The sequence below is a fragment of the Poecilia formosa genome, unplaced genomic scaffold (assembly GCF_000485575.1).
Source record: "Poecilia formosa unplaced genomic scaffold, Poecilia_formosa-5.1.2 Scaffold134, whole genome shotgun sequence".
Classification (NCBI taxonomy): domain Eukaryota; kingdom Metazoa; phylum Chordata; class Actinopteri; order Cyprinodontiformes; family Poeciliidae; genus Poecilia; species Poecilia formosa.
The window spans coordinates 1,624,274-1,649,585 of record NW_006800073.1 but is presented as its reverse complement, the minus strand read 5'-3'; the positions used below and the strand labels follow the sequence as shown (position 1 = coordinate 1,649,585).

Here is a 25,312-nt window from a genome sequence, read left to right as displayed (position 1 = left end):
TTTTGTGCTGGACATACATGTTGTTATATTGCTGTTGTCACCGAGACGATAATAATGTATGCATCTCTGAAGGTGTTTCGTTTTCCAGACTTGACCTGAGGGTTGAGACGGCCTTACAGCAAAAAATAAAAATAAAAAAGAAGAGGTTTGGACTGTTTACAGTCTTTTCCCCCGTTTTCCTTTAATACTTGTGTTTCAAATGTAAGCATCTCTCTTTTCTCTCCACCACTGTACACAATCAAGTTTTCCTTTTTTTACATGCTTTTGGAAAAAAATAAATAAATGCTGGTGTTGATTTAATTCATGTTGTCTTGAGTCTAATTTGTATTTAAAACCTTCAAAGTATTTGTGTTTAGAAAAATGCAAACAAAAAAAAAACATTTATGCTGCATGTAGTGTTAATATTTATTTTGTTTAATTCACACTTTATTCTTTACTCTTGTTTTTGACCCTATGTTTCTAAACACTTGCAATCTTCAAAAGTAAATGTTTTATGGGATGCAAAACTTATTTTATTAATAATAACCGAAACAGTCCCATCTGTTTTTTGCATAAAAACAAACTTGGTTTCAATCTTGGACTTTTTCTTTAACCCTGGGTTTCTAATGTGTTTTTTCTTTTCATTGTAGTTCTATTATCCATATAATTTAGTAGCATTTTGTCCTTAAAAAGAAGTTATGAAAGTGGAAAAGTGACCATCCTTCATCTGATCATCACCTTTAGCTATCTTTGTTTTGATTTTTCCTAGATTTAACTAATGGTATGGATAAACAATGATTTTAGTATATTTTGTTATGCCTGTATATTATTGGATTTTTAGAAGAAAATTGTGAAAGTTTTGTATTTAAATAGATATGTACAATGGAAATTTCTTCATCTTGAATAACTTATTGAAACAAAAACTAGCAATATTAGATATAACACAACAAATAAATATCTCAGTAAAGTATCTAAAAATGGTACTTTAACATATTTTTACTCAAGTAAAAGTAAAAAATATTTGGTAAATTAAAAAAAAGCTACTCAAGTACTGGAATTAAAAACAATCATTTACAAATGATTTCCAGTTATGTGGAGATTTTGGTATTGTTGAGACCAAAATTACAATAATTCATATAAATAACAACAAACAGCTAAATCAATAGTAAAATGTTTTCTTTATTCTAAAACCTATATAAAACCAATAAAATAGCTGTTGTTTTTTTAAATTGACAACAAATTTCCTACAGTAGATACTTTTGAAAAACTATTAGATATCTTTTTCAAAGGTCATTGATTTTATGCTGCACTAAACCAGTTTTATTTGGCTGGACTGAGGACAAAAATGTACTGAAGATAATGAGGGCGACTAAAAAAGTTCAGATTTTTTTTTGCTTTTTTTTTGATTCTTGATTTTTTTTCAGAATTTTGACATTTTTCTCAGAATTCTGACTTTTCTGATGTCAAAAGTCAGAAATATGTGATTAAATTCAGAATTAAGAGAAAAAAGTCGATGTTTTAAAATAACCCTGATACTCTTCTGTAATAAATTACTTCTTTATTGTAAAGGTTGCGGACTCTTGGTCTCAAACTTTTGAATAATGACTAAACTTTTACATGTCCACAGTTAATTTTTTTATTTCTTTTGAATGGTGTCAAAATAGAAGAAAGTGAGGTTTGGCTCTGAAATACGCACGCAAATGTGTATTTTTATTTTTAGTGTCTAAATGTCTGGTTTCATATGAATATTCACAAAACGTAACTTCAACTTTCAATAAATCTCAATTTTCCGTTACTCTTGAACGCCTCACGCACGTCACAGAACGTCTCCGCCCCACCAATAATATGCGCGTCCCCGCGAAAAGCAGTCTACCGAGTAACAGCGCGTCCCCGCATCTTGACGGCGCTAATTTGGATAGTTTGTCAATCAGAAATTTCTCCGGGAGAAACTCTGAAACATTTTTAAACGTGTGATCGACCGAGAGTCAGGCATTCTGGTTAACAATGGACACCACCTCGGCTAAACGGCTTCCGTGACTTGTTGGAGGAGTAGTAGCGGGTTCCGGTGGAGATATTTTGTGCTGTCAGGAAGTTTGACGTTTTCGGTTGAAGAGCGTTTCTTTGGTTTGTTTTGGTTGTGGAAAAGCTGCGGTTTAGCTAACTCTACCGCCATAAACCCCGGAAAATTCGTACTATCCCACCACCTGATTTAACTACGACTTGTTAAACATTCTTACTTTTAAAGTTAGTGAAGTTTCTTTAGTGATTAAAGCCACTTTGGATTCGCTAACATACAGTTAGGTCGCGTTACAGAGTAACGGTTGTTGTTTCTTATATTGTTCTTTAAGTTTAAGTAAAAACGTTTCTTGATGAATTTAGTTCATTTGTGCATTTCCTATAGGCCCCGAAAAGAATGCAGCCAGTCATATATTGAACAAAAAAAGGAAAATCTACAGATTTAACAGGAAGGCAGGCTATTTTAATCACGGAAACTGTCCGGGTTTTCCCTTTGGATAGCTCTCAAATGGATTTAATGAATGCTACACAGCAACTGCTACATCTAATCTGCTAGTTTTTGTTATTAAAAAAAAGCCTGAAAAATTGGGAGTTAAAGTGACTCTTTCGATCATGTTTTGGAAGTTTAAGTTTTCCAAAGATCCGAGGCTGCAGCGGCCTCAGCCGGAGCACTTAGATGTAGGGCTTTCCATATAGGATTATTGTCTTTTGAGCTTAAATTGTCTTTAAAATACCTCTAAAAAGGAGAATATTAGTGTGTTTTTGTTGTTAATCTTCGGTGAAAGAAGGCGTACCCCCTTCGTTTGGGGGGTATCCAGCCCCTCCATGCCGCCTTCTCTCTCACGCCTTCTCCCGGGTGTTTTGGTCTGATGGACGTCCACACCTCCGGGACAAATTACTCCAAATCCGCCCCGAGACACCGGTGACCGGGTCGGTTCCGAGCGGGAGGGGTTACCTGAGACTCCAGGTGAGGTAAGGTTGTGACGCGTTCACGATCTAGTTGACAAAAGAAATATATGGTGCATTTAGGTTCCCACCTTTTTTGGGTAAACTAAAACACATGTTTATAGAACAAAACATAAAATAATATATATTTTTTGCAGTTCATTTTAAATTCAAAATGGTAAAATAGTCTTAAAAGTTAGAAATAGTCTTAGAACCACCAGCAGCATGTATCTTTTATAACATATTTATTTGTACATATTTTTTTTAAACTCATGATATTGTGTCAGTATGTTATGAGAAACAACCAATCAGAACCAGGAGGTGGGTCTTAGCACTGTCAGATAAAGCTTTCCTGTAAAAAAGTAAGTTGTTTCCCTCCCTCCTGTCTCTGAAAGGTTGTTTTTGGTTGGCATTTTTTCAGGAAGGAGGCAGAGGATATCAATCTTTTCACAGATTTTCTATCTCATAGCATATTGTCATGACTTGCAACACCTGTCCCTGAGTGCCAAGACCTTGCATCTTTTTGATGCATCCTTGCAGTGCCAAGACCCACCTCCTGGCATGATTGGTTATTTCTAGTTAGCACGGAGAGAATGCAGAGGAGCTTGATTTCTTTTTTCACAGATTATCCTTCTCATACCAAACTTTAACGACATAGGGACAGTTGTTAAAAAAAAAAAGGTTAAAGTTACATCCTGTAGCTTGAAAGGCTTAGTGTATCTAAAATTAAGGCCTTGAAATAATGCCAATTCTTTTTTCATGGGTCTTACATTTTGTCTTATCAGGATCATTAATCTCATATATTTTATGTTTTATTTTGGGTTTTTTGTGGGATTTTTTGTTTTGTTTTACTGAAAAAAGGCTGATGCTACCTCTACCACTAACATAGCCTTGCTAGCTAGCCTGCTAGCTTTTTTGCATCCATCATTTATAAGTTTAAATTTATCTCTACTTGACTGGACAGAAGTTATGCATTTCTGTGGTGATATAGGTCTTAGATTCCTTTGATTGTTGATCTTAAAAAGTCTTACATTTGAGTGGGTGTTATGTCTTTCTGACATAGCGCTCCTTTAAATATCTCAACTTTATCCATGAAATTTCTGATGTGTTCCTTGGACTTCCATCACAGAAAGTTACCGACTGGGGCCCTTCATAGATCAACATTGTTTTGGTTTTCAATTAGCCATTGAGCAATGGGAGCCAATGATGTTGCCAAAGCCAACACTTGGTCCAGGTTGACCTGGGAATATTTAAAAACGTTTCGTCTTCTAAACCAAAGCACATGTGCACCTGAAATATGATAGAGACCTGAGGAGACCAAGGGGTTTCGCTGAGAAGCCATGAGGCCAGACACATCTCTGGTCTGAGACGGGGAGGGGAAAAACAGCCTCAGACTAAACATTTCTCAAAAGCAGACAGAGGAGAGAGGGCAGAGGAAAATCCATGTAAATCCTCCTAGTCCTGGAAATGCGATACAAGGAAAATAAAGCAGACACAGCTGACTCAAGCAGCCTTGTTCTCAATTGAATTCCCAGCATTCCACATTGGGGGGTCATTAAAATCGGTTCAAACTGGGGTGACGAGAGGGGCAGCTCTTGACAAAGAGACTAGGCTTTGTTTGACTACAACAAAGGAGTTTTCTTTAAAGATGAAGTAGTCTCACTGATGTCTGCAGCCAAGGAAAGAGACAATGGCTCTATGTTACCTCAAGTTACCCGACATGGATAAAACGGTGAGAATCTCACACTTCGTAAAGTTCACGGTCTTTCATAGTGTATAAAATACCAAATTGAAAGAGTTGAAAAGATTTCGCCGCCCGCTCCTTTGGCAGATATGAGAGCAGCGGAAACTTTAAAGCAGCGCGGTCATGCTCTGCCAGCTGCAGTCGGACATACCCGGCATTCCTGTGGGTGATTATTACCCTGAAACCCGCGGCTTCACTAAGGTGCCTCAGGTGCTGGTGCCACTCACTTTGGGTACAGAGCATTTGTTGCTTTGTCGCTAGGATGGTTGCAAGTTATTGATTAATGAGTTAATCTGACTGATCGATTTAGGATTAATTCATAAATGGCCATTTTCTGAAAAACCTGAATTTTCTCTTGTATCAAAAGGTTTAATACTGTCAGAATATGAAATATATAAAATATATTTTTCTCACCTTATTAAGCTTTCACAAAGATTGCTGAATAGAAAAATACAATATGAAAATAATAAAATATATGAACTACAATGGTGCATTGGAGCTATTAAAGATGAGGGGGAAACAGTACATTTCTGCCAGAAAACTCATAAATTTCCAAGGGAAAAGAAGGAAAGTAAAAAAAATAGAGAAATAAACTCAAATTTTGAGATTCATTGAAATTATTTTGTAGAATAAACTTGGACATTTTCTGAGTTTATAAAGTAACAAAAATGACTTATCAGCCTGGAAAATTTCACTTTCTGTGAAGTGTTTATGTATATTTCAAAACAAAACAGTATAAAGTGCATTTTACATCCCAGAATGGATTCTGATTGGACTTTTTCTCTTTTCCTTTTCTGGCATGTCTCCGCCATCTTTGCTTCTGTATCAACATCTCCAGTTAAGAATGACCAGTGTTGCCCTCTTCTGGATGGAGGCCAAACAATGTTCTTAGTTTATAAATTGGAACAAATTTTAATCTAATAAACAATTAATTGACAATTAATTGTAAGCTGATTAACTGTTTGCATCCCTAGTCATCAATATTTTTAGTTAAACTACTTTCTACCTTTTTGGGGGTTTGTTTCTGCATTATAAACCCCAAAATGACTCAAGGTTATTTTCACTTTATGTACTTCAGTTTTGTGGTTTGCCTGTTTTAGTCTTTTTGATGATCCGGTTTTGTCGGACAGATGTTCTCACGTTTAGCTTGAGAGTACTTTGGTTTACGGAGGAGTTTGTGATCCGTTCAGTGATTGCACAGTGCCCAGCTCCTGTGGCTACAAAACAAGCCCAAACAGTCGTCCTTCCACCACTGCGGTTGCCAGGTGTTTGTGATGATTTGCTATGTTTGATTTTATCCAAACATGGCACTGTGTAGCACAGCCAAGCATCTCTACATCTGGCTGATGTAGCCAAAATGTTTTGGCCCATGTAGATGCAACTTTGCAAGCCTGAATTGTTCTCCCACATTCTTTTTAGAGGGAAGAGGCTTTCTCCTGGCAACCATTTCAAAACAAGCCATCTACTTCATTTTTCTAGCAGTCGTATCATGAACTTTAACATTTAACATGCTAACTGAGATGGAGCTGCTGGGTTTTGGGAATTTCTCTGAGAGCTGCACTGTCCAATGTAGGGGTGAATTTACAGAGATTTCCCTTCCTTGGAAGTTCTCCAGATCTCCTCACTGGAAAACATGGGAGAAAGACTGTTTAGAAATATCTTTCTTTGGGACACAAACAATCGACTTACAGTTAATTGTCTATTAATAGTTTATTAGATTAAAATTTGTTCCAATCGATTAACTAATAACATCCGCTTAGACATTTTTTCGGTGTTGTAGTTTGGCCGCCGTCCAGCAGAGGGCGCCGCTAGTCGTCCGTATTAGCGGAGCAGCTGAGGCAGGAACAAAGATGGCGGAGATATTTATAAACGGTAAAGAACGGTCCAACGGAGTCCTGTGTGGGATGTAAAAGCACTTTATGCGGTTCTGTTTCGACATGTAAACACTCGACCAGCTTCAGTTATCCCCTTAATGGCGCTGATTCAGCTTTTCCATTCAAAAATGTCTGATTTGCTATGAAGGTGACGATATAATGATGTCACAAAAACTGAGCATAATGTAGAAAAATTGTAACATGATAGAAAAAGGCGTGACGCCAATTAGCATTTAGAGGGCTGTCTAAGTTTAATAATGAGAAAATCATAGTTTTCTGTTTATTTAGTCAGTATTTAACACAGCTGACAAAAATTTTCAATTATAACGTCCTTTTTTAAAAATAAAAAAAAATCTATATTTTATGAAAAATTTAGCCGTTCGTGTTGTGGAAAGACAGTCAACCATCTTGACGCAAGCAAAATTCAGGTTAATAAGGAAATGGCCGGGTAATGTTCACACATTAAAAGGCAGGATGACTTTCTTCTTTTATCATTATACAAGCACATACCTGTATTTTAGATCATACATTCTGGTTTTATAGAAATGGTCACCTGCTTATGATCAGCAGTTTGGAATCTGTATGCTTTTACACATCTGAGGTTAAACAAATTTAAACCCCAATATGCACCAGAAATGTCAATTTTAATGATTTTAAAGAGAGAGCGTGTTTTATTTCAGTACATGATGCTGTTGGTGCCGTCAACAGGGCTGGATATATTGCCCTGTTAAGTTGAGCAGTAGATTTATGACACGGCTTTGGGATGGTTTTGCTGCTCGTGCAACCAGAGCTGCTCAAACCTGGTTTAGATTTTTAAAAATGGCAGAAAACTGCTCATAAAGAATTCTTCTCATAGGAACGGAGCCAGAGCGATCGCTGCCAGTGCAGCCGTTTCCAATTGCCGTTCTTTCTCATGGGCATATTTTAGCATTTGCTGGACACATTTTCATTCACTCTGACTTTCATTCAGTCAAAAATGTTTTGCTTTGGTTTCTGGAGTCTTGGGTTTCTTCCCTGTAAAATCCAAAGCCTTTTTGTCATTTTCAAGGCCTCATTATCTCTTTGGTTGTCGTAAATAAAGTAGTGGCATAGGAATTATTGGCACACTTTTAACTTTTTTAACTTCTTTTTCTCATGCTGTTATGTCCTGCCTGACTCATCTGGAGATATTAACCTAACTAACTGCAGCATTTCCCCCTGCAGGCTGTGGGTGGTCTGGCACATCAGAGGCATCAATCTGAACCCTGGTTTGTGGACCCCGCCTGCACAACCCTACCGCAATGAGTGAGTCTGATGTTAAACAGGCATTTCAGTGCACAGTTTTGACACAGCACAAAATAAAAACAGTTTCAGCAGAAAGCATCGGCCCGGTTTGAGCAATCAGCACCTCCAGACTCTCAGGTGAAGGATTGGGTTCTGGGTCCGGTTCCCTCAGCTGCCCTGGGGCTGTATGATGTCTTTCCAAGCTACACAAGAGGAATATTTTCTCTTCGTGAGTTAGCACAGCCAAGGCCGAGTTTCTTCTGAGATCAAACATGGGAAAAATGCATATCAGAAACAGCACAGTTCTTCCCTGTCTCTCAGAAAACCCAGTCAAACACGGTTTAGACGGGATTATGGGTTAAGAAAGCTGGCAAGATGTCCATTTCACCTTTTAGGGCTGAGTGACTTGAGAAAATGCACATCCATCTTTTCTAGTGTTTCTTGAAATCCTTGAAAAGTGCTTGAATTTTACTGTGCGTAAAGTGGATGAACCCTGTGTCATGCATGTGCTCTGATTTCTGTTTATGTATTTCGTTGGGCTGTCATCAGATGAGAGGCAGGCTCTCCACTCTATAATGAAGGACCTGGTTGCCCTCCAGATGACGCGACGACAGCCGGTGTTTTCCTACGACAGCGGCAAGCCGAAGACATCAACACAGGCCAACAGACAGGTGCGGCACCATTCAGATGATGATTAAAAACATTTCCAACTTTTGAGAAGGTTAGGATTCAAACACTCATTTAACTCATCCTCAAAGTGAAAGGCTTTAAAGTGACCTATTATGCTTCCTTGAACAGATTTGGATGAATCCATGGTCTATACAAAACACAAAATCAGTCTTCAGTCATGAAATTTTAGTCTGATCAGTTCAGTTCCTGTCACTTTGAATCCACATTAGCTACTGCTGGCCACGCCCCCAACTCAATGTTTACGTTCGCTCATGAAAATGGCTGCAAACAAATGCTCAAATATACAACCATACAGGTTTGAAAAGTAGAAGTGGAGCCTCCTTTACAACCAACATGAATTCAGCAAGTAGTTTCTGGATAAGTCAACAAAACACTTAACTTTTCCAGCAGCCATTGTACAACTCATACAGCGGTAAACTGCCCCAACTGTGTTGGGGTTGCTAGGTAACATGCTGGGGTTGCTAGGTAACGGTGCAGTGACTTAACGACCGGCAGGTTTTTGAAACGGCTCATTTCCCAGACGCCAAAAAACATTAATTAATTGTGAAAAACTTTTTTTTTTAAGTGCTTGGGCTTTTTTCTTTGAAACAATAGAGACGCAAAATAAAGTATAAAATGGTTCAAAATGTGGATATTGCATAATAGTTCCCCTTTAACAACAGAATGTTTGTGACAAAGTACAGGGTGGCCCACGAAAAAGTAGCCCGTGTTACTATAGTATTACTGTCGGCCTTCTGTAAAGAAAGAAAAACTTGAAATGCCAAAATCTTTACTCACTCTTTACAGAAAGTACTGCAAATGATCCCCTTGTGCATCAATGCAGTTTTGGGCGCACCTCAACATATTGTCATATACGCGACGCAACTCTGGGGAACCAATGCTCTGAATTGCATTACGAATATTCTCTTTCAACTGCTGTAAAGTTCTCGGGTTATTAGCGTACACTTTTCCCTTCAAGTTGCCCCACAGATAAAAGTCATGAGTTGTTAAGTCTGGCGATCTCAGTGGACTTCCTGGCAGGAAGTGGGCTACTTTTTTGTGGGCCACCCTGTACTTTCTCCTTCAGCCCAACAAGTTTGGATTTCTGTCAAACGTAGAAAATGCAGCTTTCAAGTGATGATTTAATTTATTCGGTGAAATGATCAGTTCAATCCAACCCCATGTGAAAATTTTTTTAAATTAACAATGCATCTTTTGTTTTGGAAAGCTGAGTTCGGTTGCTCATTTATGCAGATGTTATTGATCATTGAGATCATGGAAACTTGACAGAGACACGTCAAAGCGGCTGGTCGTTATGAAGCTGCTTAACTTTTAAAGCACAGTATTTTTATTAACTGTTTAAAATTGTAGATATCTCACTGAAAAGGTGCTTTGATACGTATTTATTTACACAGGTGTGAGTTTCTAGCTTGAAACTCTGTGGAAGAAGTATTTCTTCCACAGAAGAAATACTTCTTCTGTGGAGAAGTTTATTTTCATGTGCTTTCACAAACAAAACACAATTTGTACTAAAAAAAAGAAATGCTTATGCTAAAAACATTTAGACTCGTGCAACTTTGCATTTTAATGTCTGTAATGAATGAGTTCAGCTTCGTAGAGGCTGTCGGTTGTAGTTTGTTACCTTTGGATCTGTCTGCTTCCAGTCCAAGTTAACCTAAGCAGACACAGACTCCTGCTTTCTATTTAGATTAACCAATAACATCTCCAAGCTCCTGCTTCAGAAAGGCTAATTAATATATCCCTGAAATGTAAACACAACATTTGTGTTTTCCCCGGTAAGATAAATGTCTGTCATCCCAAATAACCTTAGTAATTAGTGGAAAGAGTGGAAGTGGGTTCTTGTAAATGCTGGAGGAAAGAAAAGAACTCCTTGACCTTACTGTTCTGTTTTTATCTTTTAGGATGATGTCAGGATAAAGTTTGAATACTCGGGAGAGAAAAGGTGAGTTTACGTTGCTTTCTGTTTGCAGCTATGCATTAGCAGCTCTGCACATGTCGAGAAAGTGGAATATATTTCTATACGTTGGCGAGAGGGAGAGCCTGAACGTAAACACGTTCCCGTCGGCATGCTGCTCTTGTCACATGTTCCAGTTCATGAGACGGAGCGCTCCAGCACTTTAATCTGAAAGGTATGTGAGCTGGAGAGTGGAAGGGAAAGTACTGTGGTTAGCCTGTGGCTGCCAACACAAGCCACAAATATTTAAGGTGTACTTAGAAGAATCTGCACACACTGAAAAAAAAGAAGGTATTTTCTTTGCACATGTGCATGTAAGTCAAGCGCTGTTTTCCTACCAGCTGGCATAAATCTGTTCCAGTCTTCCTGTCTGTGTGATTTCTTGCTTTTTCTGTGCAGGATCTTGGTGTTTGGGAGGCCAGTGCAGTTTGAGGAGATTCAGGAAAAGGTGAAGAGCATCTTCGGCCAGCAGCTGGAGCTCCATTATATGAACAATGAGGCAAGTTTAGCATTTTTCACACAGCAATAACACAAACATTTAGACTTTTTTAAAGGTTTCACTGATGACACAACACAAAACTCAAGTGATTTCAGATCATTCAGTTTATTTTTAGTATTGTGCAACATATGAATGTTCTCTGGGATCATGTTAATTATATTCCAGTTACACACATACATTTTTGTGTTAAAAAAGGATCAATATTAAGGATAATACTTTGCGTAATATTGGTAAAAGACTATAAAATTTGGTCAAACACAGATGAATATCTTCAAGTTAAGTTTATTTGTTTGGGACGTTTCGGAAACAAGCAAGTTCGAAATGCGTCACATCATTAAAACATCACAGTTATCGATTATCAATCAATAAACATTATGTTTTGTTAAAATGATCGAGAAAATGCATCCAATATGTTGATCAACATGTTGATCAATTGGCAGCTCAAACCTGGTGGGTTTTAGCCTTGATTTAAAGGAACTCAGTGTTTCAGCTGTTTTTCAGTTTTCTGGAGGTTTGTTCAAAATACTTCCGGTTTAGTGTTGGCTAAGAAAAGACTCGTAAAAGGAAGTCCTGCGTACTTTATTAAGACAGTTTATTTAATGGTCAGGCTTTAAAAGAATTAAACCTGTTTTTTTTCTGCACGGTTTTAAATTACTTATTTATTATACATCACAGTAAAAGATGCATAGCTAATGAAGAAGAAAATAAGTGATGTGTACGGAAAAGGATTAGGGCCACTGGAAAAAAATTCTTTTTTTTTTCTTTCAGAATTTTGACTTTAATCTCAAAATTCTGATTTTAAATTCTAATGAGCGAACATGTGAACATTGGTGGATAAAATAATTTAAATGACAATTGACTAATAATTGTGATGATAATGATCAAATCAATACATTGTCTGGAAGAGGCAGGTGAATTTAGATGTACAATAGAGCAATTAATAGAGGTAAAACGTTTTTTAGATTATAGACAAAAATTACATAGAATGAGGAATGAAGGACAGGAAGAAAAGGAAAGAAGACTAATAAAATAAAAAGAGAGGAGTGAAAAAGAAACGATGGTCAGAGTACATGGAACAATTATTTACAGTATAAGTTAGCTTCCTATGGAATGAAATATGTTCAATGCTGTTTAAAATGTGAACTTTTTACTTTATTTTAAGATTCCAGTGGCTTGAAATGAGCTCAGATATATTTATCTCCATCTATTTTTACATGAATACATGTATTTTTAGTCTGACTTAATTGGTTAACTTCAATTTGAAGCATTTTAAAACCACTGCTCCTGCTTTGTCTGCTTGTTTTCTTGATGGTCTCCAAGCAGATGTCCATTCCTCTGCGGGGTCAGGATGACCTGGACAAGGCGATCGACCTGCTTGACCGAAGCTCCAGCATGAAGAGCATCAGGATAATGCTTCTTTCTCAAGAGCGCAGCAACGTAAGACTTGTTGCACAACGTCCTTTTCTTAATCCCACATTGTGAAAAACAAAGCTTCCTGATTATTTCTATGCAACACCGACAGGCTTTGACGCATGAACCAAAAGTTCCATGGCGTTTTAAGAACGTTGGTTAAAACATTTCGTCTCTCCTCCTCGTAACTGCAGGCCTCCTCCAACTCTCATCATGGACCGTGTAAGCAGGTGAGGATCAAGGCCTCCCACTCCACTGGAGACGTCAGTACGGCGTACCAGCCCTCTGAGCCCAGAGGGCGCCACCTGTCAACAGGTAAACAGGTCACAATCAGCCTTTCTTGTACTGTAGATCCCTTGCAGCGCCCCCCATCTGCCTACTGGAGAACAAAAAGCTGCCCGCTAACAATGACTAGCATTGGTTTTAGCTGTTAAGTTATCAGTTTATCGCACAAAATCTTCAACGTACATGTAATATCTAAAAGAAAAAGGGACGCAGTGCTTTGCTACTAATTATCAACACGACTACAACTAGATAAAAGGTCAGGAAAAAGTTTTAATTAAGAAAAAAAATTTAGCGGTTGGTTATGCTAGCTTGACTATGACAACCGTAACACGTAGATGTGCTGCAGAATTCAATATGTTTCGGTTCAGTTCCAAAATAAAGAAAAGGCGACCCACACACCAACTCTACAGGTCATCAGTATAGCAAGTGCTTCAATTAGCTAATCTACCATCGCAGTCTTAGATTAGCCAATAGCAGTGGTTGCAAATCTGCCACACTGATCACTTATTAATAATCACAAAATAAACATCAAGCCTGAAAACATAAAACTGTAACGGACTGAATGTTCTGTTCTGTGTGTGTGAAATATTTCCGTGTTTTTTGGTGTTTAAATCTGATGCATGGTGGCGTCGTTATCAGTTGCTATAGCAACTAGTCTGCGTGCAGATTAGCCGACAGAGAGAGCAAGAAAAAAAGTGGGTTTGAGTTGTTGTTCATCTGTTTTTCTGTGGTGCTTCGCGCTAAAATGACACCTACATCTCCAGGTTTCATAACGTCAGCAGAGCAGGCGATTCTTTTACATGTTCAGTAACGGAATCGGGTTTTTGCCCTCCAGCACATGCACGACACTTCCAGATGTAAACAATGACATGCTAGAGGGGCCTATATTTGCAGACAGGCAGCTGGGTGCTTTCGTTTCTTCTGTACAGTCTTCTTTTTTTTCTGCTTCCCTTTCTCGCGTTGCATCCTCTTCCTTTTCCTTTTCACCATCACTTGACGCTGCCTGCTGGATTGCAGCCAATAAAATTGGAGAGTGCTATTACTTTGTTGGCAAGTGGTCTGGTTTTGGCGGTTTCTCTTTATCCTGAGGAGCAGAAGGGCTTTACAGCTTGACTTTATAGCAGCAGCAGCTATGAAAGCTTGAAGTTTCGGGTATGCAGGCTAATCTGCTGCATGTTTGCTGTGGGCTTTGAACTTCAGAGGAGAAAACTTAATTTGTAGCATTTTAAAAGAATCGCTTGTTTACATGGATTAAACTGGCTCTGTTTGTAGTTTTTCTTCTCAGAAATCAGACCTGCTTGTAAACTTTTGAGCTGGCCTTCATTAGTTCTCCGGGTTTTTTAAAAGTTCTTCTTTAGCTGGTTTTTTTCTAACTCGTCTTCCCAAATTTTCTTGTACCTGTTGGTTATTGTGAGGTAAAGAAACAAGAAATCATAAGAATTAACAGTATGCTGCAAAGGAACAGGGTCTAAAAGAAGAATTGATTAGTTTAGTAAGGGATTATTTTGATGATTAATTATATTAAATAATTGACACTTTCTACAGATTTATCTTTTAACCACTTAAACTTTTTTTTTATAAAACATTTGAAAATATTAAAAGATCTAAAAGTTATCGTTTTAGGACTTGTTAAGTAATCCAGATGTGCAACCTGAGTGCATTTTGAAATATTTGCTCCATCTTCATGTTGATCTCGTTCAGTACGTCTAATTTTCGCCTGACTTCTCGTTGCTCATTTAATGGGTATGGATGTTGTCTTCATACAGCTGGAAAATGGTCACATACTTATCAGAAAAATGTGCAAATAAATTAAATAAGTTGGGGAATAATAGATGAGCTCTCACCGTTTTTATATTTATACTCCTTACTGGTAAACAGTGACTTCCTGTAGCTCTGGGCTATAAATACGAGGCGAAACAGAGATGACAATCCAGTTTGTGTTTAACATATTACTAAATGTTGCGTGTCGTTTTTTTGTGTGTGTGTATTTAAAGGTTCTCAGAACACGGGTCGAAGTTCTCCGCCTCCTGGATATGTGCCTGAGCGGCAGCAGCGGATCGCCCGCCAGGGTTCCTACACCAGCATCAACAGCGAGGGCGAGTTCATCCCAGAAACCAGCGACCAATGCGTGAGTCATCTCCTCCGTGTTTAAGGAGGAAACGCACGCAGAGATGGGATCCACATGCTCCACTCCACTCTGCTAACATAAACAGCCTTAAATGGGTTTTCTCATTAGAGCTGGACGTGGTAATGTGAGGAAAATAACTTTTTGTTTCTAAATTGCATTACTTCGCAAGAATAAACTTGCCTAAGAGGAAACAGGAGGGCCGTTCTGCCTTTCTGTTGCATCAGCAGTGTGCAATTCAAAGCCTGTCCGTCCAGAATGTAGTAATAATTGTATTTATTTAAACTTTCTAGGGCTGAAACAGTTAATTTATTAATTGTTAACTGAACTATGCACTTTAAAAAAAAAAAAAAAGCTGGTTTGCTGCAAAAATAACGTATTTAGAGCAGTAATCAGTAGGACTGTCACGATAACAAATTCTGGTGAATGATAAATTGTTCCAGAAGTTATTGTGGTAAACGATAATATTGTTGTTTGAGACCATTTTAAAGTAAAATACTGCATAATAATAACTCAAGAACACGTTTTTAAATATCGATGAACTTAAAATTCTAATGAACAGTTAACACTGGAACTGGAAAACACTTTAAATATCCAAAATAAATAATAAAAAATAACAGAAATGACTAAATGTATTATGAAGTCTCTGTAAACAAAATTATCCTTTAAAAACAAATTTAGACTGGAAACCTTTGTTACCCAGTTTTTGGTAGAAAGAGAAAAGAAAAACCAATAAATTGTGCAAATAAAAATGATTGAGGTGGTTTTAATAGCTTATTGATTACAGACCTCAGTAATCAAACCAAAACTGAACAGCACATATGTACATATTGCATTAAAGATAAAAACATATTTATTTGTAAATATGTTTTGGCCAAAACTCCTCAGATGGTTTAGTTTCAAACTGACTGAAGAAATACTAAATAAAATGTTTAGTTTCTTGTTTAAAAAAGAAATTTGTTTGTTTGTTTGCATCATTTAATGCATTTCTAATATTGTATAAAAACAACTTGAGTAGTTAAATGAAAAATCTATAGAAAAAGCCAATTTATTTCTAATTGATTAATCGTCAGCTCTAATAGTGAAGTTACAAAGTGAGACGGCACCAGGTATATTTTGTAGAACAGTAAAAACTCTCAGTCTCTGTTCATATGGGTTTTTGTTGGGGTCTGAACAGGTGCTGGATCCTTGGAGCAGCGCAGAAAATTCAGTTTCTGGCAGCTGCCAGTCCCTGGACAGCAACTCAGAAAGGTAACAAACAAACCGCCTATTAAATCAAATGTTACCTCAACCATGCTCCGTCTAATTTTATTCCTTTTTCTGCTACATTTCCACGGATATTGGCTGATTTTATTATGATTATAGTCTTAACAACGTTTATTTTACAAAACCTTTCATTCTTCTGCAGCCCTTCGCTGAGGAAGTCACGGATGCACAGAGCCAAGAGTTACCCAGATAACCGGCAAGAAGTGTCAGGTGAGAGAAATCATGGAGGTTTTCTGCAAGAGTGCACAAAAAATTACACTCAACTAAAGTAGCACTACTTCAGCATATTTTTACTCAAGTAAAAGCAAAATTACATCATCAGATGGACCAAAATATGAAGTTATGAGGAAATGTTGGTGTTTATAAAGATCAAAACTATAGTTATATTTGCATCTCTATAATTTATAACATTTGTGCGTTAAATTCAAGTTTTGTAACTCATTGAAGTTGTAAGTTGTCCTATTATTTCATCTTGGGAAAATTAACAATTCAAATCCATCATTAAACACTAAATTTAACATTACTTCATAATAAAATTACTGAGGTAAAATTTGACAATAACAGTGTAGTTAAAATACCCCTTAAGGAAGTTTTCTTCAAAATGTTGCCGCTCAGATAATTGCAGCTAGTTGCGACCCAGCTCTGATTTTAACAGAGATCAGAAGGAGCACTGCAAAAACACAAAATCTCAACGAGTATTTTTGTCTTGATTCCAGTGCAAATATCTTGGTGCACTTAAAAAAAACAAAAAAACTTGCATGTAACTGTTCAGCAAGAAATAAGAGCTTGTTTTAAACCAATACTTCCTTAATATTGATTAAAAAGTGCTGGTTCCACTGGTGCCGTTACCTAGCAACCCTAGTCAAGTCCAGCCAAGTCCAGCCCGTTACCTAGCAACCCAGTTCTTGTTCCATTGGCAGGTTACTTCACTTATAACATTTCCCCATTTTGGTAGTTAGTTTTGTCTTATTTTAAGTGTACTAAGATATTTATACTAGAAACTGGGCCAAAACTACTTGGTAAGATTTTGTGTTTTTGCAGTGAGGCCAATGCTAACATAAACAGAGATTTTACGCTTTTATTTTTGAAAGTGGGGCTGCACAGAGGTGCAGTTGGTAGAGCTGTTGCCTTGCAGCAAGAAGGTTCTGGGTTCGATTCCCAGCCCCGGTCTTTCTGCATGGAGTTTGCATGTTCTCTCCCTGTGCATGGTGGGTTTTCTCCGGTTTCCTCCCACAGTCCAAAAACACGACTGTCAGGTTAATTGGTCTCTCTGCATTCTCCCTAGGTGTGAGTGTGTGCATGCATGGTTGTTTGTCTGTCTCCGTGTTGCCCTGCGACAGACTGGCGACCTGTCCAGGTGACCCCGCCTCTCGCCTGGAACCTTTGCTGGAGAGGCACCAGCACCTCCCGACCCCACTAAGGGACAAGGGGGTACAGAAGATGGATGGATTTTTGAAAGTGGTTAGATGATCTTTGAATTTTTGTCTGGTTTCAGACCGGGAGAATCACATGTATGACAGGGTAGCAGGGAAGGGAGGCACCTACCCTCGTAGGTATCATGTCTCCCTGCATTGCAAAGACCACAGTGAAGGTATGACAAATATCGCCAGTCTCATTTATCAGCGACTGGATACGACGTTTCTCTCTTCATTTTAACATTATCGACTGTCTTCTGTCGCTTCCTCCAGGTCGTCGAACGTTTCCGCGCATCCGCCGACCCCAGGGAAACCTGTTTACTTTGGTTCCCTCGAGGCGATCGCTGAACGGCAGCGAGGAGAGTCTGGGCAGCTGGCAGCAGATCGACACGCAAGGCCGGCTGCGTCCGCACGATCGCTCTGTCGCCCACAAGTGTGAGTACCGATGAAATGTCCTCCGGTTTGGAGTCTACTCTTACTTTTACCGACAGAATGATGATGATGTAATCAACCTCATTTGATTGTGACGATTAATCGGATAAAAAGAATTGGCACATTCTATAAATTTTTATTTAACTGTTTAAGCTTTTTTTAATACAATATTAGAAATCCACCAAAATGAGGATAAACAAACTATAAGTAAGAACATAAACATAGAATAATATGACTTTCCTTTTGTACATTTGGTTACAACATAAAAGGTGTTTTTATCCTAAATGCATTATATACATATATGTTTATAAACATATGGTGGTTTTTGCTTAGTTGCTGTCCTGAATATGTTGTTTTCTCAGCAAAGGCCCTTTTTTGAGTTTGTATAGTCCAGTTATTGATTAATCAGTTGCTAGATTAGTTGGTGATTATTTGAATAATCAATTAATCACAATTAATCCGATTAATCGTTTAAACAATAATGTATTGTGAACCAAATCTCATTCTGAAAGGAGGTCAAGATGGGCAGAAAAGTCTAATGAACATGTTTTGATCATCCCATAGACCAGGGGTGTCCAAAGTCGGTCCTGGAGGCCCGGCATCCTGCATGTTTTGGTTCTCTCCCTGGTTTAACGCACCTGGATCCAATGATGGCTCGTTAGAAGGCCTAAGAGGAACATTGACGAGCTGAAAAGGTTGTTACTACCACCAGGAAGAGAACTAAAACATGCAGGATGCCGGGCCTCCAGGGCCGACTTTGGACACCCTGCCATGGACCATTGGTGTCCAAACTTCAGGCCAAGAAAATGAAAACAAAACTCGAATAAACCAATTAAAGTTGCCCAATTTTTAATTTTTTAGATTTTTTTTGTGGGAAAGGAATAATATTCCCAACACTGATCAAAATGTAACGTTATCGCATTGTGACTGGTTTTTGTTACTGGTTTTCTCAGTTGTATGATGAGTTTGCTGCTGAAATGAGCTATACAGATAAACTTGATTGATCTTAGATACAAAACTACAAATTGTGCACATTTGTGGTCACTTTCTTTCAAAACACTTAATATATTTAGTCAAATTTAATAAATTAAGTAGACAAAGTGTGGCAAATAATACATCATCATGCTTAACATTTCCCATTGTAAAGTCTCCTGTGCTGAATGGGCTAAGTTTGTATCATCTTTAACTGCTTTTTTGGGGGCCACAAAAACTCTGTCCAAGCACCACAAATGGCCCCTGCGCCACACTTTGAACACCCCTCACAGAGACCCATCCAACAAAGCGCAGTAGATCACCTTGAAAGGGGGAGAAATGCGTCGTAAGTGAAGAATCTGTGTTGACGGCAGAATGAATGTTTGTTTGTTTCCTCTCAGCGCCCAGCGCCCCGGTGACGTGGCGCCGCGGGAAGCTTTTGGGCCAGGGTGCGTTTGGTCAGGTCTACCTCTGCTACGATGTGGACACTGGGAGAGAACTGGCCGCCAAGCAAGTCCAGTTTGACCCTGACAGTCCTGAAACCAGCAAGGTGAGACAACCGCTGAAGTGTCAGGAGACTGAACTGTCAGTTTAAGCTCAAGGCCGTGACTTTATTTTATCTCCTAATTAAGAATAGCCCAGCAGAAACTGAACGAGCGGAATCCGTGGTGGAGGTTATCTCCCCCCTCTTCCTTATTTTAATGTCTTTTCCTGTTTGCCGAAGAGAAAACATGCACTGTCACTTCCTGAATCCTCGAGGTGCTGAGTATTGCAGCAGCCGAGGGTCAGGACTGCCTTGACCTCCAGTGACCCTTTCACAGCTCCCCCCCCCCTCCGCCCGGCCCTCTGCAGATCCGAATCTGTCGTTACTCCAAACTGGGCTTTGTGCTGGGAGTTTGGGATTACTCTGTGTCTCTGACTTCCCCTTCTGTCCTCTGTCTCTGCTGTGGCCTCATTCTCAGAGGTAAACACAGGAAAACTCTGCCGTCGAAGCCTTTGGTTGGGCTCAGAAATATTTTAGCTTCCTTCTTCCATTGCAGGTCGTTGGGTCTGTCCAATGAGCTTTTATTCTTAAATTGAAAGTGTCTTTCTAATCTGTAATATGGGATTTCTGTCTGTCTTTGTGTGTGTGTTTCCTGCAGGAGGTTAGTGCGTTAGAGTGTGAAATCCAGCTTCTGAAAAATCTGCATCACGAGCGCATCGTCCAGTACTACGGCTGCCTGAGGGACCACAACGAGAAAACTCTCACCATCTTCATGGAGTACATGCCCGGAGTGAGTCCTGGGGGCAAATACATCAGCTGGGGTCAGATCAACCACTGCAGCTTAAAATTAAACTGTCAGTGTTAAACTGTCAGTGTTAAACTGTCAGTGTTAAGTCACATCGTAATAAAAATCTGCAAACCAAAGTGCAACAACGATTCAGAATTCACAACTTGCACTTTGAATGAAAGCAACGGTTGGTTTGCAGTTTAACATCAACGTCTGATGCTTATTTACGTGAGGTTTAGCATTAGCTTCTGCAGTATTAAACGTCTTAGCGGTTTAATGTTAGCTTTTATAATTTATTAACATCTGTCTCGGCTTAGTGTTAGCTTTTGCTCATGTTTTCATGCTTTTATAAATTTAACATTAGCTTGTGCTAAATTCTTTGTGTTTAGCAGTTTAGCTCTCACAAAGCTAAGATTCTTTTTTAGCAGATTAGTGTTTAGTGAATGTAGCTTTTTGGTTAGTTGTGGCTAATAACTGCTGCTTATTAATATTAAAGAGGAAACTGGTTTTCAAAAGTTTGTAATAATCACAGTAAAGTGTCAAAATGTGGTTGAAATGTGACAAAATGCCAAAAACCTCCAAGTGGAACAAACATGAAGACATTTCTTCTGCACTATGAGAAATTGTTCTAACTGATCAGTGATTTTGTGTCCAAGTCCAGTGAGTTAATAGACGTTGTCGTCTTTAAACAATGTTTTCTTCTCCTTTAGGGTTCAGTCAAAGATCAGCTGAAGGCTTATGGGGCCCTCACAGAAAATGTTACCCGCAAATACACCAGACAGATTCTGGAGGGCATGTCCTACCTGCACAGTAACATGATCGTGCACAGAGACATCAAAGGTAGTTTGAAAACACAGATTTCAGTCTCACATCAGTCAGAAATGGGTCTGATTTGATGAACTGTCGCTGCCAGGAGCCAACATCCTGCGGGACTCGGCGGGAAACGTGAAGCTGGGAGACTTCGGAGCCAGCAAGAGGCTGCAGACAATCTGCATGTCTGGAACCGGCATGCGCTCTGTGACCGGCACCCCCTACTGGATGAGCCCCGAGGTGATCAGCGGCGAGGGATACGGCAGGAAAGCCGACGTCTGGTGAGACGCTCAGTTTGGTTTCTCTCCACAGCAGAGTGACATCATCACACTGTAAAAACGTCCCAGCTAAGTTTCTGAAATGGTGCAACGAACACAGTATGCAGCTGTTAAATATGAACAGTTTGCTGTTCTGCATTTTGAGCCGCTGATTTCCAGCCAACAGGTCATTACAGATTCGGTATTCTCCCCAGAGGCCCATCAGCATTCCTTCATAACGTCGTTATGTTTCTGTGGCATTCAGATGAAACATGCGATCCTTGTTGCAGCTTGTTGAGCCGTAAAAATGTTTCCCCTGCAGGAGCCTCGGCTGCACTGTGGTTGAGATGCTCACAGAAAAGCCGCCGTGGGCCGAGTTTGAAGCCATGGCGGCGATATTTAAGATCGCCACGCAGCCAACCAACCCGCTGCTCCCGCCGCGCGCCTCGGACCAGGCCCGGGACTTCATCCGTTGCATCTTCGTGGAGGCCAAACACCGGCCGAGCGCCGAGGAGCTGCTGAGGCATCCGTTCTCCCAGATCCAGTGCTGAGTAAGACTGACTGAGCGTCACAGCACCATATGCCTCAAAAGGAGACCCAGTCTTCACACGGAGGAACTCCTGAACCTGAAAATCTGTGCTCTCGGTTCCAGCGCTGCTGTTCCAGGAGCTTCCACAAGGGGGCACCAAATATTTACCCACCAGGCTGCTTAACCCAACACAAAACTCACTTCAGAGGAAGCATTATCAAGTCACGGTTCATGTTTACATACGAGTTAAAAAATGCATGGACTTTAACTGTGCCAAAGAGGTTTTCTACAAAAAACAGAAACATTCAGACGATTCTTTAAGCTACTTTCCTGTTTTCAGCCTCTTCAGATCAAAACACACCAAGGTGTTAAATCCAGGAAGCTCTTTTTGTTGATGTCCTGAATAAGGTGTCATGCACCAAAGCTAGTGGGACCAGTTATTAATTCTATGAATTATTATTATTATTAGCTTTCTGTAGTCCTAAACCCTTTATAAACCCTCAAATTGTTGATGGCATCACTTAAAGCTGCACTTTTCTAAAAGTAACAACATCAATTTCAATCAAATATTTATTGTTAAAAGTATTCTTTAGTTTTTGACCTAAAAGGGTAATTCCAAAAAATGACGGCTTAAAATTGAGTCTTAAAAATAATAATAATAAAAAGGTATTTATTTTAGAAAAGCACTTAATTTGAAATGTAACAAATCCACAATGGAGCTCACTACATCTGTTAATGCTGTGGTTTTTATTATGCAAATGTTTCAACCTGTAATGTGAAGCATGTCCCGTATAATTCAACTAAAACACCAATTTTAACGCAAATTTTAGAAAAATTAATAAAGGTGAAAAAACAAAGTTTGCACACTTTTACAAATGTTTGAGCTCTTCCTGATTTAGTTTTACTTTTCATCCCTCATAAGTTCAAAGGCAGATAAAAAAAAAACAGGAGTAATGAATAAAAATCAGAAATTTAACAGAAAAAAATCTGAAATTTGAGTTCGAAAAGTCAAAAATTTGCTAGAAAAAATTCTGAAATGTTTAGATCAATTTCAGAAATTTTCTAGAAAAATCTTACATTTTAGGGAGTTTCTTTTTCTAGAAAATTTCTGCAATAAATCTCAAAATTTCTGAGTTTTTTTTATAGCAAATTTTGGAGTTTTTAAACTCAGAAAATTTCTGAAATTTTTGACGTGAATTAAAAAAACTTTTTTTCTATTTACAGTCGCTGTCATAGTTCACACCAACCATCAGTTTGATCTTATTAACTCCAAATTAATTTATTTTAACCTTACCACATTTGTTTTTTTTAGTTTGGTCCAGCGTTAAATTTGATATTTTGCAATGTATCAGATTTTTTGTTCCCATAGTTACGGGTGATGTCATCACGCCGCCATCTTAGTATTCACTATAAATAAGACCCTGTTTAAAAAAACATTTCAAAACTTTTAAGATTCTCTTTATCCGACTGCATCAGACTTTTAATATTTTAAAAATAGATTAAATATGTTCAGTTTTACAGCATATTTCACAAAAAGCCATTTTTATTTATAATCTCTCCAGTATTTACCATCTGTGCCAAAATAAAGCATAAAAAACAAAAATATACTTCTAGTTTTTTAGAAACTAAAAAGCCTTAAATAAACAGTTTATTTTTGTCTAAATTGTGTGTCTGGCCCAGACGCCGTTGATTCATAATCCTTAATTTAGGATCATTTTCAATCAGATGCACTTTTATTTTTTTGACAGCTGGATTTTGTGGGGCTGATTTCAATATTTTTTTTTGTTAATGTTTTTATTTCAAATGTGAATTTTTTTTTTATTTATAGCCCCATGACATCCAAGTCTGATTATTGTAAGGAAATACACATATCTATAAATATCTATTTTTATATTTCGACTGTATCAAATCTGTTGATACTTTTAGTTTTGTTGAACAAAAGTCATAGAAAGCAGCTGGTTTTGCAGACATTTCAGAATCGCATGTTGTAATTTAGAAACGGGGGAGAACGAAGTCTGGCTGTTTGGCTCAAACTCCAGTTCAGCAAATTATACCACAGCCAGTGTTACACGTCAGGAAGCATTTTTACCAAATCTAGTGACTCAACATCAGGACTGTAAGATCTGATCTGCGGGTTTTTTGTGCACCTGTGATTTGCTAAACTCTGATTGTCCTGATTTTAGCCAAAACAGATCAAGTTTTATCTGCCTGTTTGTGGGTTTTTCTGTGGAATGTTGCTCTAAATTGTTAGTGGAAAATCAGGTTTTCTAAAAGAAAGCTGAAATATCTCGGTGCGATGCCACGTGACTTGCTGTTTGCTGGCGCTTGTAAAGCAGCCAATCCAGGAGCAGCTTTCGTTTTCCTTGATGCTGATTGGCTGTACTTGAAAACTGTAGATGCTAACTCCTCTTAGTCCTAAAACAGTTTCCACTGTGTGTATTAACACACATTGAGTTATATTTGGTGTTTGCAGTATTAAAATTTGATTTTAGCTTTTTGCTGCTGTCTCGAATACCAGGACTCCTCTGTATTTTTGTTAGAAGAAGAAATGATGTCATACTTTGTGTTTAAGAGCAGTTATTTCTTTTAAAACAGACACTATAATAACATTTCCATTTTAAATCGCATTTACCATCTTATGTTTGGGGTTAGCAAAGCTAACTCTTAGCATTCTCTCGTCACTAGAGAATTTATTGCCTTATCTTAACTCTAAGATTCCTGAGAGATGAAAAGGAACGGATGAAACACAAACTTGGTTAAATTATATTCCGGCTTGCTAAGTGTGACTTAACCAAACTTGGCATAACTTAGCAAGATCTAAACTTAGCATAGCAATTTAGCTAAGCGGATTTCAGCCACACTTAATGTAATTTAGCCAGGTTTAGCATAATTAGCTAAATTATGCTAAGTTTTAGCCAAACAGTGCAATTTATCTAAGTGCAGTTCATTAAAAAATTGGTTTGATTTAGCTAAACGTAATCTAGTTAAACGTAATTTAGCCAAACTTGGCTGAATCGTGTTCAGGATCCCTTCGTCTTGCTCTCTCTCACCGTCTCGCAGCCTGAGTGAACGTCAGACATTTCTCAACATGTTGTCTGTTATTAATCAGCTTTATGCATCTCTCTACATCCTCTGGTTCCTGCAGACAGCTAACATTGATTTGCACATAGAAAAGTGTTAGCTTGACTCGGACCAGTCAGTCACCACATAATCCATAAATCAGTCTTGGATTCCTCGGTGCATCTCTGCTCCTGCTTTGTCAGATGCAGTGAAAACTCATCAGGCGTCATTGAAGATGCGAGTTAATGCAGGGGTGTTAGCGAGCCAAAGACGGCCTGGAGCAGAGCCGACGCTGGATGCCAGATTTCGCTCTCCATCCCCCATGACGACTTTGTTTTCCCCAGGGTTCAGATGACATGTCCAGCTTTAAATTATGGGCCAATAACAACAAACATAAACGTATAAATGGGGCTGCTACGCCTTAAAGGCAGCTAAATAATGTTTAAAACGAGTGTTTTATTTCAGGAGGAACCCTGGGACAGGCAAAGGAAATCGAGCTAGTTGTTAGAAATGTTT

General features: G+C 38.5%; 1 protein-coding gene across 2 annotated transcripts; it reads left to right on the top strand.

Annotated features, from left to right (window-relative positions):
* Positions 1–1,827: 1,827 nt before the first annotated feature.
* Positions 1,828–22,555, top strand: map3k3 (mitogen-activated protein kinase kinase kinase 3). 2 transcript variants are annotated; one of them, XM_016676391.1, is made up of 17 exons: positions 1,828–2,962; positions 7,762–7,842; positions 8,371–8,492; positions 10,413–10,453; positions 10,865–10,964; positions 12,288–12,401; positions 12,569–12,689; positions 14,654–14,787; positions 15,962–16,035; positions 16,193–16,260; positions 17,546–17,641; positions 17,739–17,900; positions 19,271–19,419; positions 20,012–20,143; positions 20,851–20,980; positions 21,054–21,231; positions 21,530–22,555. In XM_016676391.1, exons 2-17 carry the CDS (start codon positions 7,839–7,841, stop codon positions 21,756–21,758), a joined length of 1,854 nt encoding a protein of 617 aa, XP_016531877.1. In that variant the 5' UTR covers positions 1,828–2,962; positions 7,762–7,838; the 3' UTR covers positions 21,759–22,555. The 2 variants fall into 2 exon arrangements, with proteins under 2 accessions (XP_016531877.1, XP_007562264.1); XM_007562202.2 differs by having other exon boundaries at positions 1,828–2,967.
* Positions 22,556–25,312: the final 2,757 nt, after the last annotated feature.

Coding starts and splice junctions, on each gene's coding strand:
- map3k3 (XM_016676391.1), top strand. Junction 14,788..15,961: donor CAGAAACCAGCGACCAATGC/GTGAGTCATCTC, acceptor GGGTCTGAACAG/GTGCTGGATCCTTGGAGCAG. Junction 16,036..16,192: donor CTGGACAGCAACTCAGAAAG/GTAACAAACAAA, acceptor ATTCTTCTGCAG/CCCTTCGCTGAGGAAGTCAC.